The 19,774-nt window shown below is 47.4% G+C and overlaps 8 protein-coding genes across 8 annotated transcripts; 5 read left to right on the plus strand and 3 right to left on the minus strand.

Moving 5' to 3' along the window:
- Positions 1-711: 711 nt before the first annotated feature.
- Positions 712-1,716, minus strand: COCMIDRAFT_103530 (uncharacterized protein; the record flags this gene model as incomplete). Its single annotated transcript, XM_007692893.1, has 1 exon — positions 712-1,716. One exon carries the CDS (start codon positions 1,714-1,716, stop codon positions 712-714), a length of 1,005 nt encoding a protein of 334 aa, XP_007691083.1.
- A 1,972-nt stretch (positions 1,717-3,688) lies between these two features.
- Positions 3,689-4,593, plus strand: COCMIDRAFT_39530 (uncharacterized protein; the record flags this gene model as incomplete). The annotated part of the gene is made up of 3 exons (XM_007692879.1): positions 3,689-3,747; positions 3,877-4,300; positions 4,372-4,593. The coding sequence occupies 3 exons, from the start codon at positions 3,689-3,691 to the stop codon at positions 4,591-4,593; spliced, it is 705 nt and encodes a 234-aa protein (XP_007691069.1).
- A 232-nt stretch (positions 4,594-4,825) lies between these two features.
- Positions 4,826-5,936, minus strand: COCMIDRAFT_8010 (uncharacterized protein; the record flags this gene model as incomplete). Its single annotated transcript, XM_007692867.1, has 2 exons — positions 4,826-4,946; positions 5,023-5,936. The coding sequence occupies 2 exons, from the start codon at positions 5,934-5,936 to the stop codon at positions 4,826-4,828; spliced, it is 1,035 nt and encodes a 344-aa protein (XP_007691057.1).
- Positions 5,937-6,435: 499 nt separating this feature from the next.
- COCMIDRAFT_39532 (uncharacterized protein) lies at positions 6,436-8,286 on the plus strand (the record flags this gene model as incomplete). The annotated part of the gene is made up of 6 exons (XM_007692880.1): positions 6,436-6,734; positions 6,783-7,120; positions 7,168-7,229; positions 7,291-7,715; positions 7,775-7,980; positions 8,045-8,286. The coding sequence occupies 6 exons, from the start codon at positions 6,436-6,438 to the stop codon at positions 8,284-8,286; spliced, it is 1,572 nt and encodes a 523-aa protein (XP_007691070.1).
- A 1,354-nt stretch (positions 8,287-9,640) lies between these two features.
- On the plus strand, positions 9,641-11,505 carry COCMIDRAFT_103526 (uncharacterized protein; the record flags this gene model as incomplete). Its single annotated transcript, XM_007692894.1, has 4 exons — positions 9,641-9,843; positions 9,901-10,668; positions 10,724-11,187; positions 11,285-11,505. The coding sequence occupies 4 exons, from the start codon at positions 9,641-9,643 to the stop codon at positions 11,503-11,505; spliced, it is 1,656 nt and encodes a 551-aa protein (XP_007691084.1).
- Positions 11,506-12,189: 684 nt separating this feature from the next.
- COCMIDRAFT_103593 (uncharacterized protein) lies at positions 12,190-13,809 on the plus strand (the record flags this gene model as incomplete). Its single annotated transcript, XM_007692895.1, has 3 exons — positions 12,190-12,464; positions 12,569-12,727; positions 12,840-13,809. 3 exons carry the CDS (start codon positions 12,190-12,192, stop codon positions 13,807-13,809), a joined length of 1,404 nt encoding a protein of 467 aa, XP_007691085.1.
- Positions 13,810-14,023: 214 nt separating this feature from the next.
- Positions 14,024-15,956, minus strand: COCMIDRAFT_8013 (uncharacterized protein; the record flags this gene model as incomplete). The annotated part of the gene is made up of 4 exons (XM_007692868.1): positions 14,024-14,980; positions 15,122-15,221; positions 15,285-15,596; positions 15,643-15,956. 4 exons carry the CDS (start codon positions 15,954-15,956, stop codon positions 14,024-14,026), a joined length of 1,683 nt encoding a protein of 560 aa, XP_007691058.1.
- A 1,478-nt stretch (positions 15,957-17,434) lies between these two features.
- COCMIDRAFT_8014 (uncharacterized protein) lies at positions 17,435-19,444 on the plus strand (the record flags this gene model as incomplete). The annotated part of the gene is made up of 1 exon (XM_007692869.1): positions 17,435-19,444. The coding sequence occupies one exon, from the start codon at positions 17,435-17,437 to the stop codon at positions 19,442-19,444; it is 2,010 nt and encodes a 669-aa protein (XP_007691059.1).
- Positions 19,445-19,774: the final 330 nt, after the last annotated feature.

A 19,774-nucleotide genomic window follows, 5' to 3' on the forward strand; every position in this document is an offset into this window, starting at 1 on the left:
TATTGAGTGCCGTAGGGAAGTGCCGAAATATTTGACCAGGATAAGAGCGATAGAGACGAATCAACAAGTGAATAACGTAGCCAAGATAATCAATGAATGGTGGAAGTTCGCGTTTCAAAAGACCCGCCACAAAATGGTCAAGAGGCCAAGATTACACACCTGGTAGCAGACCCACATCATGCTACGAGTAAGCTGCATATATTGAATGCCATAAAGCCCTCGGAGGTATTGCTCCATACTAAGTAACAGGCCCAGCCCCTGCAGTACATAAGCTGCAATATTCTGGACTCACGGTTCTTATCGAGGCCAAGAACTGCGGGAGCTCCCGACCTCTCATTTAGTAATATAGGATGAAAGACAGGGAAGTACGTCTTTTTGGGTCATGCAGTGTATCAACCATTCATCAGTGGAGATCTACCACGGATTCAAACTATCCATGTCTAGTTAGGTAGGAATGATGGTTGCACACTGAGATGCTCACAGTAGTCGCTCACGAAGAAGGAGAAGGAAATAATCCGCGAATTACTGTCAAGATTCACAATTTTACAGTAAATAGAGGCTTAAATGCGTTTTGACGTCTCTCGTGACGTCTCTAGAAAACTTGTAGCTCGACAATCAGTTTTGTTGAAAAACTGCCAGTGGCGGTTCTTAATTGCCATTCGATTGAAACCTTGTGTCTCAACACCACGAAGGTTAGGGCTCGCAAATACCTTACTTGAGGCCGTTACCACAGCAATCTGCGAACAGACCTCCAAAGATGGCCAGCCCAGTAAGCCAAAATCCTTGCGAGAACCACAGCCAGCAGCTAGCAGGGCTCTTCAAATCCACTTTGACGACCATCGTGCCCACTGATAACATACATCCGATAACAGTGAAAGCATAATACAAAACACCCAACTGCCCATGGTAACCAGATGCCACTAGCGAAGCGATCATGCCCAGGTAAAGAGCCCATAACAGTGCTCTGGCATTATGGTGGAAAAGGACTGCGATACTCTTGACGCCAATTTTCACGTCGTCGGCCAGATCCTGGTGTGCATATATGGTGTCAAAGAGTATGACCCAGAGAATAGAAGCGACAAGCAGGAAGACGGTCGATGGATCTGTCCATGGCTTGATCACACCCACGGCCGAACTGCCGACCATAATGCCCCAGGAGAGGCAAAATCCGAGCACCAACTGAGACAGGTTCGTATGGCGTTTAGCATAGGGATAGTAGATGGTTCCGATAACAGTTGGAATCGCAGCCTTGGCCGACTCTGCGGGCAGGAAATACAAGAATGAAAGAGCTCCAGTTGCTTGGGAGACTGCAAATATGAATGCAGCAAGAGGAGTAATGGCACCACGAGGGATGGGACGAGTTTTGGTTCGAGCAATGGCCTTGTCTATCGGAGCGTCGACGAGGTCGTTCCATGCATGGCTAGCATTGCTGCAGAAAAAGCTTCCTCCAAAGAGGAGAAGACAAGTGCGGATCACCTCTGTGGCGGGAACGTTGAGGGTGTTCGCAGCGCGTATAACGCCGAAGAGGTGAGGGAAAAATATGAGGAACAAAGCGGCTGGCGGACTCAGTCGTGAGAGCTGCACGTAAGCGATCCACGAGGACGGGAGGCGGTTGACCCAACCCTCAGAGTGAACTCCGCCGTATTGTTTAGAAAGACCATCTTCCGACCTCTGACTGGCAGCAACCTTCGCTCGTTTGATAGCGACTTTAATCATTCTTCCTTCCGTTGGTTCTCCTTCTGTTTTGGACTGTACACAGCATTAATATACTAGCTTAAGCAATGTCCAATACTCTCGGATGGTTCAAACTTACATGTGGACTAGAAACGTGCGATGATTCGGAGAGTTGCTTCTATTAAGCTGATAAGAATAAGAAATCCGGAGAATGGTTGATGATGGATGGCCTATAGAGCATTGAAGCGTCTGACAATTATATATGATCAAAGAAGCGAAAGAATACACGCAGCAAACTAGCGGCTGGCTCTGAAAATGGGATTGAAGCCGCTCCTTCTACAACCGCTCCTCAGGTTTTGACTAAAGTCTCAATCGTCAAATCGCATCGTTTCTAGCAACATAGCCTTGCTGGAGAGTCTAAGACGCTCGGCATTGGTTTCGGCTTTTCCCTGAATCAGCCCTGCTACGAACCGCTACATACTATGTTACAAGGTCAAATCCATGTATATAGGCTGTTTGTAAGAGGCTGACAAAGGCCTAGGCAGAGAGTAAGAGCTATACCCCAGATCGTCTTGATTATGAAGAATAGCGCGGTATTTCTTAGTAACAGATTAAGTAAAGAGTTATCCGAAGAGCCTAGTTATTGTTTGAGCGTCTCTACAGTACATACGATGGTGAACGAGAAGAGTGGGGCTATGGTAGGGTTAAAGGTGCTGAGAATCGGGGAGATGTAGGGGTACATCAGACTCTACCCCTACCTCAACCCATGGTCCATGCGACTCCACTCTACCTGTGCCACGAGGTATACTAGGGGGCACCTGTTCATCAGCGTACGCTAGTAGGCCTGCCATCGCTTAATGATTAGTCTAGGGACACTATCTTCGTGTGGGCTAGCTGTTCCGCCGGCCACCGCACAGACTAGGCTTACATGGAAAACCATGTATTTTGCCAGAGGCCGGCTGACACCCGAGATAGCCAGTTCATAGAGAGAAAGTTCACCCGAAAATATACAGTTAGTCTAGGATATGAGCTATTTGTGCTTACGAAAGCTAGCGATTACAACTTCAGCCCTGCACCCTAGCTGCGACATATATTACTTGGCCTGACCTTACAGAAATAGATTAGCGTTAACTATGAAGGTGGCTCTTGAAAGTTATCGCCAGGCCGGCAGAGCTCGGCTAGAAGTTCATGCCAACAGGGGTGCCTATAACACTACCGCAGTACTCTGAAGGCGGATGTATCCGCCTAATAAGGTTAGCATTAGTAAGAACTTCTAATAAGTGCTGCTGCTGATCTGGCGATAACTTTTGAAAGCGACCTCCGTATAGATTTCAATATTGACGGTTTGCCCGTACGCATTCACAACCGGTCCGAATATTACAGTACAGCGTGCCAAGCACCCACTTGGACCTTTTCGAATGTTTTTGCTCCCGCCGTTTCTAAACCTTCTTGTATTACGAAACTTCCGCGCACTTCCGCGCAGACGACAACCGGCATGAACGTCGCTAGTGGTCTGTATACAACCCATATAGATGACTCAGCTCACTCTTCGCCCACAGAACGTTTACTCAATACCATGACAGATGCCTTATAGTAAAGATGTCTGTAACATGCATGTACAGGAGGGGAAACGCTTGCAGGGGATTAGGCCTGAGCATCTCGGACCTAAAACCTTTCTGGATTCCGTGGAAGGGATAGTGTGGATAATTAATTATTGTCTTGACACTACCAAGGTAGATAGTGTGTGTTGCAAGGGTCCTGGATTTTGAAAACAGGCAATGGATGGAGCGTAAGAACTGCCGTGGTTTTATGAGTTCGTGTGCATCTACAAGATTTAATGTGATAAGTTGTATGGTGGCACATGAGCTCTACGGCAAAGAATCTTGAATACACAATCAGTCCTCCGCCATTGACCGTTGTGTATCGAATATCCCCTGGATCTCTTATCTATCTTCATCCGCATCTTCAATTGGAGTTTCATTGATATTTGGAGAAACGAAAACAGTCCGCAAGCATGGCCCGCTCAGACGCAGAAGAAATGGTGTACTCAAACTCAGACACCATGGTCGACGTGTACGTATTCTATGCTGCCCACATTGCTCACCATAACCCATGGCCTATCTCGCAGCAGCCCGACATATAGCTTTGACATGAATGAGATCATAGATACATTGTCTGTTAGCTAATCCTATAATTCTATAGTTTCAAAGGCGCCATCCAGGGACGCATGATCCACCATCCCTCACGCTCTTTTGCACTCGAGATCACTCTCGACCTTGTTAAAGGTGCTGATTTCTTTTCTCACAAACCACCGCTACATTTCCATATACAGGAAGAGTATATTGAGTCGATTCAGGGCAAGATGTGTCTGGAGCTCGATGGCAAGGTGCACATACTGTCAGCAGGCGACGGGCCCATGAGCATCAAGCCTTATGTGAACCATCGGTCGTACCCGGCGTCGCTGGCGGACCAGGACGATGATGAGACTGTGGTGAAGTTTTTGCTTTCGGGTGAGAAGACTGACAGTGTTTTTGAGCTCAATCCTGTCTTCTTCGAGAACTGGTACAAGTACCAGGACGATGTTGTGGTAAATGGCGCAAAGATCTCCCTGATACAACTCTTTAGTGTAAGCCACCTCCCTTTTCGGTGCTTTCATCAACTTAAGCAAGGAATTTGTGCTTACTATCTGAAATGCAGACATTTGATGCCGGTGGTACTTATGTTTCGTTTCCTTGGTGGGTGCCTTTCGGTCAGACAGTGTCGCAGATATTAGGCGTCGTAGTTGGAAGATGGGTTGGCAGCATGCTTGGATATCAGCCGTTCCACCGCAAGTGGACTACAGACTGGGATCTGGCTTGCCAGAAGATGGAATCATCCTTCTTCCAGAGACGTTTCGCAGACAGGGTGGAAACTATCTAAGTAGACTTGTTTAACTGGTTATGTATTTTTACTTGTTGAATTCATCTAGTATATTGGTCACTCAGCCTCATAGTAAAAAAGATCTTGTTAAGTGATTGAGGGCATCGATGATATAAGTGTGCTATCTTGGGTAAGGAGAGAAAACAGGAAGCGCGCAGTTAGCTGTAGTAAAGGTCTAGAATCAAGATTGACTTTGAAGGATTGTTACCTCCATCACACAAACACGATGGTCTCACGTGCTAACCTCCTTCAAAATCGTCTCCACTTGTGCGAAAGAAAGCTCTGCCATGGTTTCTTTCCAGAGCTGGTCAATTATCTCTTGTCCCTCAGACGAGTAAACAAGCGGAGCCATACTGCAGATTTTTGTCAGCCAACGAACAGAAGATAAGGACGGCTGGTCAGCCGTGAATCCTTTGAAAGGCGACTTACGGAACCATTTTCTGGAACGAGAAAAATTCTCCGTGCGTTTCTTTGCCATGCTTGACAGCGGCATCGACCACAGTTCGCGAACCGATAGCAGATGAGTAGTAGATGCGTCGAAAAACCGACTTAACGATAGCGGCGATGACGCCTTTTTGGTTCTCTTTGCCAAATTCAGTGTCGTGCAGCCCAGCAGGCGAGGCTGAATTGATTATAGCAACGGTCGTAGGTACGAGCTTGGCGAGCTTCGCCAAGAAGAGTTGGCCGAGCAATTTCGAAACCATCATCCGGTCGAGCATATTGATATTGCCCGGTTTATCAAGGGCAGCGAGTAGTGGACGCTCATTCCTCTCCTTGAAACTTGTCCAAGCAGACACTTCGGAAGACACAAGCGTGATGCGAGCTGGCTGGCTTGTGTTCTTGGCCTTACAGATAGGGAGGAGTAGAATGATTAGTAGGGCTGTAGATAAATAGTTTACTTGAATTATCTCGTCATGCTTGGTACGTTCGTTGAAAGTGCGACTGGCTGGGAAGATACCAACGCTAAGAATGACTATGTCGAGACGTTCCAAGCTCTTGGTACGTTCGGCGAACGAGACAACCGAGCCGTAGTCAGAAAAGTCAATGAGCCAGACTTCTATAGCGTTGGTATCAAGTGTACGACCCTGGGACAGCGTAGCTAGAGCAGCTTTGCCCTTTTCCTCGCTGCGGACCGCGAGAATGAGCTTGCTGAGTCCGAGATCTAGAAGCTGACGACTAGATTCAAAACCAACACCCGAATTGGCGCCGGTAACAATTGCAGTCTTCCCGCGGAGATCAACATCGCGGACCTCGGTAGGCGTAACAGTGAGTTGATTGTAGAAGAAACGTGGTAGGCTTGCCTGCTTCTCAGGTGTGACGTCGTATTGATTATTAGCAGCCATGGTCGTGGAGTGCTTGATGATCCGATAGAGAGAGCAGAAGACGAAGAAAAAGAAGACAGTTTACATGCTTATTCGGAATCGTGAACGAAGGGATATACGGCACACACAACAGTGGTCATATCAGCACAAACGGGGACCAACAGGAACATGGACCAACGAGGCCACGGACCACCAACAGCAGGGATCCACATAAACACGGGCCAATACTACTCAAGCGAATGCCAAGTGCCTAGACAGGTCCCTTGGGTACTCAAGTGAATTGCCGAGTGCCTGAGTTAATGAGGTGCTGATACGGACAGGCTGTAATATACGCCCTGCCCTTGCTGGAAAAGTCATTCCCTATAGAGTTACATATGTGGATACTAGTGCTTATACGTATATGCAGTCCCATCCTTTAAAAGAAGGGAACCAACAACACCATTTTGGTTTCCTAAGGAATTTCGTTGATCAGTTTTCTGGCGTAACACTTATCGCTTATTGGTTTAAATAAGAACTTGCAATGCGGCTCCGCTACCACCTCGCCGGGCCGCTATTGGCGTGGTGCATTAGTATCGCTCATGCGGCGTCCATCAGCCTGAATGGCCTGCAAACACGAACGACAACTACGGCAGACTTCGCATCTTTTGGCCAACAAATTGGTCTGCCCAAGTCAACAATCCAGACTTTGGGAGAAAAGATCGCCCAAGTCTCGAACCCTGTCGAAGCTTTGGCGGCCGCCTGCCAGACTGCACGGGAATCTCTTGGAGAAGCACAAGTACAATCGGCACCTGTGGACCAAACAATCGTTGAAGTAAACTGGTAGGTTCCATCCCGTCACTTACATAGTGTTGTCTCTAATATTGAAAGGTCCGAAACATGCTTTGCCTTCCCGTCCTGCGCGATCCAGCCTAGAAATGCGATAGATGTGTCAACCTCGATACAAATTATAGACTTTTTCCAGGTTAAGTTCTCCGTCAGAAGCGGAGGTCACTCCCCTAATCCAGGATGGTCTAGCATTGGGAGCGGCGGCATCCTGTTGGACCTCCAACGCCTAAATTCCGTTACTGTCTCGGATGATCGCAAAGTGGCCAGTCTCGGCCCTGAAGGGCGCTGGAACAATGCGATGACGGTGCTTAATGCCAATGGAGTCTCCGTCCAGGGAGGACGACTCGGAGAAGTCGGTGTTGGGGGACTGCTCCTCGGCGGTTCGTAAACTTACTAGCAGTTTCATAACAATTCTAACTGTGTACAGGCGGTTATTTCTACACTTCAGGACAATTTGGTCTTGCTGTAGATAACGCTAAGAACTTCGAGGTGTGTATTAGCTCATCAAACATGGTTTCCTGAGACCCGGCTAATCCGCAACTCTATACAGGTTGTTTTGTCAAACGGAACCATTGTCAACGCTTGCTCGAGTCAGAACGCTGACCTCTTTTGGGCGTTAAAGGGCGGCAGGCCTAACTTTGGCATTGTTACTCGCTTCGATCTCTACACTATACCAGTATTGGAGATCTGGGGAACGGTGCAAATATACCCCGCTGACATGGCACTCAAGCTCATAGAGGCCTTTGACGAGTGGCAGCTGAATGGGGCATCGGACATCAAATCCAGCGTGGCTTTCGCTATTGGCCTAGATTTCATTACTCTCGGCTTGATTTACTCCGAGGCCACAACTTCACCTCCTGCCTTCGCTCCTTTCCAAAATCTTAAACCCCTTCAAGTCGTCGTTCCTCCCATGAACACCACGTTCTCTAGTGTGTACAATATCCTAGGTACATCTACTTCCAACACCACTGCCCGGTAAGCATCGCTCCTGCGGATAAAGCTTTAGGTTTCTTCGCTGATTGTTGCATATCCAGTCATGATTACAGAGGTGCCAGCTCCCGCATCAATACCAGATTCACCAAGGAAATGTACACATTCTGGAAGGAAAATGCGGTGGCTTTGCACAATAAGACTGGAGCCAACCAGACCTTCGCTATGCAACACATCAGTGCAAACCTGATACAGCAAGGGATCAACAAGGGTGGCAATGCCTTGGGCATTGAAGCAGAAGCCCAACAATGTTAGCATCCCCGTCAATTTGGCAATAAGAAACCAACTTATCGACTGAGAGCTAACTATCACAGGGTGGACAACCCTGATCGACTGGGAAAATGAAGCAGACGACGACCTTGTGCGCTCGGTTTCTATCAATTTCACTGAGAAATGGAAGAATCGTGGACAAGAGCTCGGTATGTATCTGCCTTTTGAGTATATGAATGACGCTTCACGAGACCAGAACCCACTCGGCTCGTATGGTTCTAAGAACTTGGCAAGTCTAGCCAGAGTCTCTCGGAAGTATGACGTAGAGCAGGTCTTTCAAACCTAGCAGAACAGTGGTTTTTTGCTGCGGAAGCTTTAAGGGATAGCATAGCGACGTGCTGATCATTTCCAGTGTTTGTGCAAGCTTGAATCTTAGCAAATCGTAACTTCTAATTATCTTTGTAATATCTGATTCACAATACCAAAACACGCATCTCATTCTTGCAACCTTTTTCTTGGGTGCATATAGTTGATCTCAAACCACATGATAATTACTCAAGCGAGCAGTCGAGCGATACTAATCATAGTTTCATATATCTTTGGTGTCAAGTTGCAGTAAAGTCATTTGTCATTTCGGATGTACCCAACTAATACTAAACACATTATGGAGACTGCATCTCCAATGTCTGCTCGATACCCTTCGTGGTGTACTAAGTGTTCCAAGAACCAGACAACAATTATCAACAAAAAGTATCTTGATAGAAGAATGCGAAAATTTGGGATGGCGTGTTTTCCTCTTTCCCATCGGAAATATGTTTGCGATTGCGCTTAGCTCAACTCCCACAGGATACGCATGATAGGGCCCCTCCAACGAGGCCGATGTTTTCTTTTACTCCGAGACCATTTAATTCATTTAATCCTGATAAATGTCTATACTAGGATTTACAATCGTTAGCAAGTTGGTAACGGGATTAATTCCGGCTTTCAACATCCAAGACTGCCAATCAACATCGCTATCATGTTGCGGCATTTATGAAGAATTCGGAGGCTATACTCCGTACTTCTTCTAGAAATCTAACAATAGGAATTTCAACTTCCAGGAAGATGCATAGCGTGTAAGTTTTATGTACGTACTAGTGGCTTGTGTACTTACCCTTGTAAGTAAGCTGCCCAGCCACGGACTCACGGTATCCCTACTTCGCTTAGCAATAACCAGTTAAACTAAATATATACTAATACATGGGTACCCTCACCCACAAGTTACAGTAGGAATATGTTAGGGATCATACGGGCCGCAAGCATGGGTAAAGGTAGAGTTACCAAGAATCAGGTAGAGGTAGGGTTAGGGTTGCTAACCATTAGGCCAGGGTAGGGTTTTATGTAAGCTCTACTTTACCCTACCTCTACCTATTTACTACCATGATACCGATAATACCACCGATATATCGTCCAAACCCAGTAGTGCCGACTTCTTATCGAATGGTCGTTTCACCTTCCTCGGGTATGATACTCAAATACAGTTAGGGGACCCACCTTTTCACACACAGCTATGCATTGCTTACATGTTGCTTAGGCGGCAGTTACACTTCATGGAAGTACGTAGTTCTGGCTATGCTGACTGTCTTGGTTGACAGCTCGAGCCTGAGTATTGGAAGTTTTCAACATTGGCTTTGCACTTTGTCCTCATCAGATTTGTTGCAATGATTTCCATACAGTCCATCGTTTACTCCTTCAATGGGAATGCAAAACTTTCTTTCGCCATTGGAATAATAGTTGCATTCCTGGCGTTCATATTCCGGTCACGAAATGCAAACCGGCCCCCTCGGCTCCCTGATACCATTCCTTATATTTCAAATACGATTCAGTACTTGACCGACGCTGGCAGGTTTTTGGACAGAGTCAAGTGAGCTTCTACTTCTTATCCGGACCATCAACCTCGATTACTAACACAGATATGTAGCGAGACTTTAGAGGCGACCAAGAGCAACGTCATCGGATTCCACGTCGGTCTGAGGCCCGCATACATCGTGACAGGGTCGAAAAATGTACAGAAGGTTTTCGGCTCGCCCCACGTACTTGATGGCAACTTTCTCCAGCTGGTCCTGATGGACAAGCACTGGGGCATGACTAAAGACGAGATCCATAAGTTCGCAAGCGACACTTCTGGAAGACTGAAGACCCCAGCTCCAGGGACAGAGTCCATACCTGAAGACCAGCGATTCTGGCTCGGACATGACCGGTTGTATGCGGAGTATCTTACTAAGCAAAATTACTCCGATGCCCTAGCTGAGTCCTTCCAGACGTTGTTCTCGCAACGCCTCGACAAGCGAGCGACGACGGAGTGGGCCACGGTCGGGCTATTCGAGCTCCTCAAGACTACAATGGCCGAGAGCGCTATCATTTCGCTATTCGGCTCCAAGATCATTGAACTGAACCCTGGTTTTATCCAATGCTACTGGGAGTTCGATGAAATTGCGGGTACTTTAGTCTGGGGCCTGCCAAACTTCATGCAGCGCTCTTCTGTTGCAATTAGAGACCGTCTGCATAAGATGACAAAGAATCACATTGATTCAGCATGGGAGCACTTTGACTGGTCAGGCCCCGATGCCAATTCAGCCTGGGAGCCGCATTTTGGGTCCAGACTATCTCGCGAGACTGCAAGGTGGCTTCGAGAGAGGGGCTTTTCAAACCAAGCTGCTGCTGGACATACTTTAGCTTCACTTTTTGGGTACGTAAAAGCTGTGGGTTTACATTCTAGAGTACAAATGAATAACTTTATAAAGGCTGAATGGAAACACAGTGCCCATCTCAGCATGGGCGATGATTGAGCTAATCAAGGACCCATCACTGTATAAGGCAGTGCGTAGTGAGGTGCTGAAGACATGTGTAGTCGACCCAGATACGATGAAAACTCACTTGGATGCGCGCGCGCTCATTAACATGCCACTCATGCAGTCTCTCTATACAGAGATCATGCGCATACACGTGTCCTTCAACGTCACCCGTGAAGCAAAGGAGTCGATTAACATTGACGGCTACCGGCTTGAGAAGGGCTCGTTAATTCAGACATGCTCGCAGATTTCGCACTTTGAAGAAGCAGTCTGGGGGGCCGAAGATCATCCCGCGTCTGAGTTTTGGGCCTGGCGGCATATCAAGTGGGTAGAAAGGACAGATGAAGCTAGTGGAGAAGTCATGATGCATCCAACTTTCTCTATGAAGGGTCGACCAAGCTCTTTCTTCCCTTATGGTAGGCTGTCCTCCCGTTTATATAGTACTAGGTCTTCTCTACCTCAATCTTAGGAGCCTAGAACTGTTGAACGCTGATTGCTGACTTTTCTACACAGGTGGAGGATACGTAATGTGCCCTGGACGCCACTTTGCAAAACAAGAGATTCTGCTGGCGATAGCCGTTATGGTTACCAAATTTGACATCGAATTTGTCGGGTGGAAAAACCTTGACGGGTCAAATTCCAACAGATCAGCACAGGATGATAGAAGGTTTGCTGGTTTCATTGCAATGTCTCCGGACCGGGAGATGGAAATCCGCATAAGGAAGGTTACATGAGTCTATTACCCTAAATCCCTATCTGATCAATGATCAAGCACAGAAATTCTCCTGTATTCGTGTCCTCGAAGCAAAAGGCACCATCCTGATGTATTCAGCTTTTGTGAATCCAGCCTAAATTAGTGAAATTTTGAAAATAGGTGCCAATAGATAGAGGTTGGGATGATCTGCTACACCAGCCAGCTATGCCTACTGATATAAACCCGACTTTTGCTCTGCAAATAAAAGTAAACTCTTATCTGACCGTAGCTGAACTCTGCTGTTGCATACAGACGCCGCGCTTCACCAAGCCGGGAGACGGAAGCGAATCAAAGTCAATAAAGGGATATTAATATCTACCTACGGTTAGTCACAGCTTGGGAAAGGCAATCCCCTCAATCGGTTCCATCCTTCCATATTAAGTCAAGAAGCGATTCAATACCGCTGTACAGTCAGCTGATTGTGGGTCGAATTGTTGGGAGGAGGGAGCCGAAACAGAAAGATGGTCATTCTAGCCCATTCCTTGCATTTGCTAGGGTCACTTGCCTAGATATGCACGGCCATTTGCAATGTAAAGGCCCGATCCACGCTCAAAGCGATTTGTAGAATGGCGCATATCAAGCTGCGTGTTTTCTTCTCAATCAAGCCGAACAACTGGAAATATATACTCTTACCCAACTCTTATTGTCATACACTGATTTAACCATGGGAAAACTCACTGATGATGACTTTTATACCAATCACCAAGCTGCAAACTCTCTTCGCGTTATTATCGTTGGGGCAGGCATTGCAGGACTCTCGGCCGGGCTGACACTTTCTCAATATGGCCACTCCGTAACGATTTTGAAGAGTTCACCCCTGCTCGGCGAAACCGGCGCAGGTATACAGCTGGCTCCAAATGCCACTCGCATTCTTCGCAGGTTTGGAGTACTTGGCGAGGTGATATTACACACTTCTGTTCTCCCAGGTGTTAGTATAAGGTGAGTCTTATATATGTTTGGGCATTACATTATTATTTGTCTTGTCATTTGTATCATGATCTCTTCAATTTCCATCGGGAGTCTTTTCTAACATTGCCTTCTAGACGTTATAATAGTGATGAGGAGCTCAAATATTCGCCGATGTCGCTCTCCTCCAGCAATAAATACGGAGCACCAATGGGAGTCATACACCGTGGAGATCTGCATCGCATACTTCTAAATGCCGCTGGAGACAACGGCTGTCAGATATCTACATCTCACACGTAAGTCCTTTCCAACACATGCGCACAAATCAATGTCATATTTTCCCCCCTTTGAAGGCTTTCCCATCTCGAAAATCGTCGATTGAGTAGTCTATGTTCTGACATGTCACAGAGTCATAGAGGTTGACTCGTCTCCAGTCCCGAGAGTTCGAGTTCGAGTTGGCAACAACAGCCAATGCTTGTGGTTCACAGCCGATATAGTCATTGCTGCAGATGGCATAAAGTCTGTTTGTAGGAAGCAAATGGCTCTCGCAGGTGGCTATGCCAGCAAAGATCAACCCTACCCCACAGGAGATGCAGCGTACAGGTTGCTAATTCCTCGTGAAAAGGTTCAACATGATTCAGAATTACTGGCCATGCTAGACCAAGATGTGGCGATGCGCTACATGGGGCCTGGAGGACACATCATGGCCTACCCGTTGAAAGGAAACAAATTGTACAACATGGTGCTCATCCACCCTTCCAAGCCGACTAGCCATACTGAAGAGAATGTTTGGACAGCCACTGGCAAACGAAGAGAGATGATGAGCTTTTACGGAAGCTGGTCGCCTGCAATAAGAAAGTGGCTGAGCTATGCCGGAGAAGAGAACGAGGAGGACATTCCAGAGTGGACCCTCAACACGTACCCGCCGTTGCCGAGATGGGTATGGGGTGGTGTTGCGCTCATAGGTGACGCCTGCCACCCAATGCTTCCATATGTCGCTCAAGGAGCAGCGAATGGTATCGAGGATGCTGCAGTGATAGCCACTGCTCTGAACTACACGTCGAATGTCCAGTTGGCTCTTCGCGTGTACGAGACAGTTAGGAAAGAGCGCGCTGAGAAGATAGCGGCGAGTGCGTCAGACACGAGCAAAAGCTTGCACCTGCCAGATGGCCCTGAGCAAGAAAAAAGAGACAGGGCTATACTGGGCTCAGGGCAGAAGGAAAGGGCTGGGAAGTCACAAGTCGCAGACAAGTGGCAGGACCAGCAGTGGCAAGATTATATGTGGGGTGTGGATGTAATGCATCAAACACTAGACAAATGGGCTGAAATAGGCGCTGTGGCAATGAGCGACTCGGAGCATATCATATCTTCCCTTTGAGTACTAAATAAACCACTTGATTCAAGTTTTAGCAGTCGTTTTACTTTGTACCTTACTGACTGTTCAATTTCGAAAACTTAATATCTGCCTTACAAGGCTAATCATTGAAGGATAAAAATTCATTGCTAAATACACTGTCTTGTTGAATAGACTCTTGCTTTCAATGTAGTGGGACTTCAATTTCCCTATATAATCTCTATAAACTAGAGAAAATCTAAGTGCTGACGACGATTCCAGGTAACCCTCCAGATTGGTGATAGTTGTCAAGGATACGCTGATAACCATTGACTCCTCCACCAAAAGGTGCTGCTCGCGCTTGTGATCTGGCTTCATCAGGCGTTATCTTCTTCATCGCGTCGTCGTGTCCTGTCATGTATCCAGGCGTACATAGCCCAGCCAACGAGTACCAGCCAGCTCTTCTGGCTACCTCACCGCCCCAACCCTCTTCTGCCGCTTTTGACGGTTCAACAACAAGCTTGTTAGAATTTTCGACTTTGCCAAATGCTGTGCGGAGAATATATGCGATATGTTTCGCAGCAACATCAAAAGTTAATGTCAAATTGGCAGTGCCAGGACTACCCCTAGGGCTAATCACGAAAAGGTTCGGAAATTCGCTTATCATAATACCGTGTAGTATTGCAAATTCCTTCGATCGGAACTTAGTCTCGAGTGATTTACCATAGCGACCGATTATGGAAAATGGCCAATAAGCCCCAGGGGCACCAGAGACCCCAGTAAAGAATCCAGTGGCGAAGACCAACACGTCAAGATTGTAGGGGGCCCCATTAGCAACCGGCCCAAATGGAGTGCATTTTTCCAAGCCTTTGCCATCCAAGTCGACTAGCGTGACGTTATTCCAATTAAATACAGATAGATAGTCATCATAGAATGTTGGCCTTTTGCACCATCCGTAATACCATAGCAGGAGCTTTGTTGCAGTTACTGGGTCGTGCACTTCGTTCGCAATATAGGCCCGGCCTTTTTCTCCGATCTCAAGATCGAGTTTCAGCATCTCCTGTCGATGCTCCTCAAAGTTGTCCTGGGTGATGGTCTTGGAAGCACTCCCCAACAGTCCAAAGAAGGATGTGGACCGGGTCCAGCCGTCGTTGACCAAATCGATTTCAGCGCCTTCAAAACAGAGATTGGCGTTGAAATTGCTCCTTCTTTCTGCCTGCCAACCTTTTTTATACGCAATCTCTTTCCAGTCTTCGTCTGCGACCTCTGATTATCCTCGATAACTCACAAAGGATGGGGTACGCTGAAAGACGTATAGATATTTTGCTGATTTCGCGAGCTGAGGCACAATTTATACGGCAGTAGCACCAGTACCCACTATGCCTACTACCTTGTCTTTCAGCTTTGACATGTCTGGCTGCTCTTGAGTTCCACCAGTCAATTCATAATCCCACCGACTGGAATGTAGTATCTCAACATTTCGTCGCATCTCATCCAAACCTTCCAACTTGGGGATTTACGGGATCGGAAATATTCCAAAAGATAGCATGACGAACTGAGCCTTGACCTGAAGTCTTGTTGTTCGGCCGTCCTTATGATTCCTGAGTATCGAGACAACCCATCGCCGTGTTGTTTCATCCCAGCTCATGCCTGCCACCGTGGTGCCAAATTGTGCCTGGATATTCCATTTCTTAGCTATTCGTGCCGCGTGTTCACGAATCTCAGTTCCATAGGCATATTTATGCTTCGGTACATACCCTATTTCTTCGAGTAAAGGCATGTAACAATAGCTCTCAATGTCGCATCCTACGCCTAGGTATCTATTCCAGTACCTATATTTCGTTAACCTTTGTCTAGAAAGTGAAAAAGGGTTATTACCATGTTCCGCCAAATCCCCCGGCTTTGTCAACAATAACCACGTCCTTGGAGTCAAATCCTTCCTCAATGACTCTCACTGCTGTCAGCAGACCGCTATGACCGCCTCCAACAATGAGCAACTTCACTTCTGAGCCTTCAGCCAAGGGCTGATTAGCGGCCACAGTTTCATGATCAATCCAAGGATCACTGTCAAGCTTAGGCTCTTTGTCGAAGGAGACAAATTGTTCCAAGCCATCCTGATTACGGTTTAGCCGCTTGTCTCGCTCGGCTTGATATTTATCGTGTAAAAAAGGGGAAATCTGTGGTGATACCATTGCTATGTCTTGGAAACGATTTCTGGTTTAGATAGTATGTAAGCTGATTTTGTTTTCCTAGTTCTTTGTCAACTTCACTCACTTATATAGCTTTTCATGGCTTACATGTTGAGAGGGTATTTTTGAAAACAGGCGCGGGATTTAACGTACCGAAGATAAGCATTTCGTCCGCTCGGCCCACATTCAACCAAGCAACTACTGTAGTTAGCGGGAAATGTCTGTACTTACGTTGAGGCCCTAAAATTGATGATCGTCTTCGGATGATCATGTATCTTGAATTCATCCGAGGAAAGTACTAGTAGGCTGTTCTTTGAAACCTCAATGTGAGATACACTATGCATGTTGTAGCTTCTACTCTCGAACCCTAACTTAATTATTAGAGTAAAAAATTCGCACAATTTAAGAGTGGTAAGAGTAAACAGAGTTTGGAAAATTCCTAAACCTAGCTACAGCTTCTTTTGTAGTATCTCACTGGACATTAAGATCGAAGGGACTGAGCTTTGTTTGGATTTGCATATAGCTAGAATCTGGATGTTCTGAGTAATACCATAAATTTGTAGTATATTGCTCAGGTGGGGCTCAGTACGGCGTGACACGGCTTCTTGAGCATAGATGGATAGGTTGAAGCGCCTAAGGAGCTTAGAGTGAGGCAAGGCGAGGCGGAGAAGGCATGCTCTACTTGGGCAACTTCGCGGGCAGGCAAACCAGCATCTTTTTTTCTATTATTCGTCGCGTCTCGGCATCTTAGCGTATGCAAGACTGCGAGAGCACTGAATTCAGCTAGGCCCGAGGCAACAGCGGCTCTTGGTCGACCGAAAACATTCGGATGAAAACTATCTGCCCACAAAAACAGCGCATCACTGATGACGCGTACCTTTACACCGGCATCATACGATGTGTATCATATTCGGAAAAATACAAATAGGCAAAAAGGATGCATCTCGTTAATTAGAAAAAGCAATGGCTCTACACAACCAGGTTGTAACGATGGTGGATAGTAAGCACGATATTGATCAACCAACCACACTCACGCATGTAACACCACGACTCTATGAATTGCTGTGCCAAGGATATCTAGGGATTTTTGCCAAAGAGCTGGCTTGTTACTTGGCTGGGCTGTTGTCAGGCCAGTCTCTACTGTGTGGTAGTATACCGGTGCCCGGATTCGGCTAGACTAAGAAGCTGCGATATGGCATCGACTGAGGAAGTCGTCTGTCCAAAAGAAAGCAAGCAACATGGAGTCGCAACTCTCAAAAAGCTCTACAACAGTCTAAAAAAAGCAACAGATGAGCCTCAAAGTTTCTGGAGGGTAAGAGACAAAGCAGAGAAGTAATAGTCGCGTTGAGAGGCATCGCCAAGGATTACCAAGTGTGCGGCTTCAATTGTGCGAGGCGAGCCGGCTCTGGAGGTTCCGCTCTGGAGGTTCCGCTCGCTGTCCGTCACGCCCACCCACCCATCCACCCATCTCCTGCATTCTTATGGAACTTGGCACTCCTTCATCGGCCAGCGCTTCAGCTTTCTCAGATGCTGTTGATGAGACTTCCATCCGTCTCCTCCGCTTCTCCCAGACTCCACACGGCGTCTTCGTTGGCGAACTGCGCAAGTTCCCCATCGCCGGTGCACCTCACTATTACACTGCCAGCTATGTATGGGGCGAGCGCAAGTATACTGGAGTGACAGTCGATGTGGAAACTGGAAGAATTCCCGTGCTCGAAAGCCTTGTGCCATTCCTTGACATGGTCACTAGACATCGCGACTTTCGAGGCATAGATTGGTGGTGGATCGACTCACTTTGCATCAATCTGGATGACAGTCATGAGCGTGAGAAGCAGGTGCGCATCATGGCAGACATCTACAAAAAGGCGAAAAGAGCCATCGTGTGGTTGGGCGAAGAGAAAGACGGCGACAGTGACTGCACCGACGCCATCGACTTCATGCAATACCTTTCCGCTTTACAATTCTCCTTCAATGGAAACGACATCGCAATGCGCAGGCAGCTGCAAAGCCCCGAGTTTACCAATAAGTGCGCTGCTGTGAGCAGCTTGCTAGCTAGACCTTGGTGGACGAGGGTGTGGACATTGCAAGAATTCGTCCTCCCGAAAGAGGCGAAGCTCTACTGTGGTACCGCCAGCATCAGCCGCGGCAGGTTCAAGAAGGCGATTTATAGAATTTTCCTTTGTAGCACCATGAGTCAAGAATTCCAACATGAGCTTGTACCACGAAAGCTGTTCGACGGCGCATTCAACCGCCGTCGTATCCATCAATGGCATACCAAGCCAGATTCAATCGGCATCAACCTAATTGCCATTATGGCATACTTGGGCAACCACTCAGCAACCGACAGCAGAGATCGCATATACTCCGTTCTTGGTCTCATTACCGAACAAGATAGAAACCTCGTGGGGCCCGCCGAATACACTACTGACATCGTGTACCAGTTCGCGAGGCTTGTCCAGTCCTTTTGGAACGTCCATAAATCGCTCGACATTATCTGCTTTACGCATTTGTTCAGTCGCAGCGCAGCAGTTAGTGATTTGCATGCTGAAAATGCAACACCTACATGGACTCCCGATTGGAGGACGACCATCGAATTCGCCTCTCCTGTGCCGCTCATGGCAAGCCAAAGTGCATGTGAACATGTTGGGAATTTCAGACCGCTGCGCTCAACACGCTGGAAAGCCATATATGATGCTCCTGCAATACGACTGAGGAAACAAGCGCAGGTCTCTTTCTCAGACGACCTGAAGGATCTGTACTGTAACGGCGTCGTATTAGATACGATTCACGGGCTGGGTGGCCTTAACGGACAGGAATTACGATGCCAAAGCTTCGTCTGTAGAGAGGCTGGACATGAGCTGATACAGTCGCAACAAGAGCAAAGTAGCGCTCCCAGAGCCACCATGCTACCTATGGATTGGCTCGGAGCTGTCGCACGTTCCTTGGTCATCGACCGACAGGACAAGTACCTGTGCTTTCAAGCGCCCGTCCACTACATAGCCGAATTCCTCTTCCTTTGTCATGCGTGTATCGATGGCGACCCAGTAGACTGGAGCTTCTCTACATGGTTTGACCAAAATAAGAAGCTGAGACTTGGTGACATGTTACTAGAGGATCTCGTGAGACAGGTACCTACCGAGTTCACATCCCCACCACCGACACTGCATCGGCCACCATCTCATCCCATTCACCAAATGGACGACAAACTGAGCACCTTTCTCTCGCGCTTCCATGATACTGTACGCAAGAAAGCACGCCGATTGATGGTCACGGAACGAGGTTACATTGGTATGGCACCGTGTCGCGCAAGGCCTGGCGACGTTGTCGCTGTCCTATTCGGGTGCAGCATCCCGCTTGTTTTGAGGAGGGAAGCATCTAAAGATGCCTGGCACGTCGTAGGTGAGGGTTTTGTGTATGGTTACATGAATGGCGAGATTGCAGACCAAGTCAAGAATGGGAAGCTAAGTGTGCAGAGGCTCAGACTTACATGAGATGCCCTGCTCACCCTTATGTGCAGCGTTTGCCCAACTTGCTGTACCTACAACATAACGTCGCTTCGTTGGACTTTTCGCAGCACCACATGATGCGTTTTCTTTCTTTATTAAGGGATTATATCATTGCTGCCACCACTGTGGCCTGTTGAATTGCCTTGACGGCCTTGCAAAGGCTGCAACAATCTTTTTTTTTTACAGAAACAGGTAAAAAAGTGTAGTGTCACTCAATTAGAGTTAACGTGACGGATAAGCGAGTCGGTCAGGCAAGCGAGTCGGTCACCCTACCAACTTTGCGCACCTCTGCGGGCATATATCTCAACAACACAA

This window comes from Bipolaris oryzae (assembly GCF_000523455.1).
Source record: "Bipolaris oryzae ATCC 44560 unplaced genomic scaffold scaffold_144, whole genome shotgun sequence".
In the NCBI taxonomy this organism is placed as follows: Eukaryota; Fungi; Ascomycota; class Dothideomycetes; order Pleosporales; family Pleosporaceae; genus Bipolaris; species Bipolaris oryzae.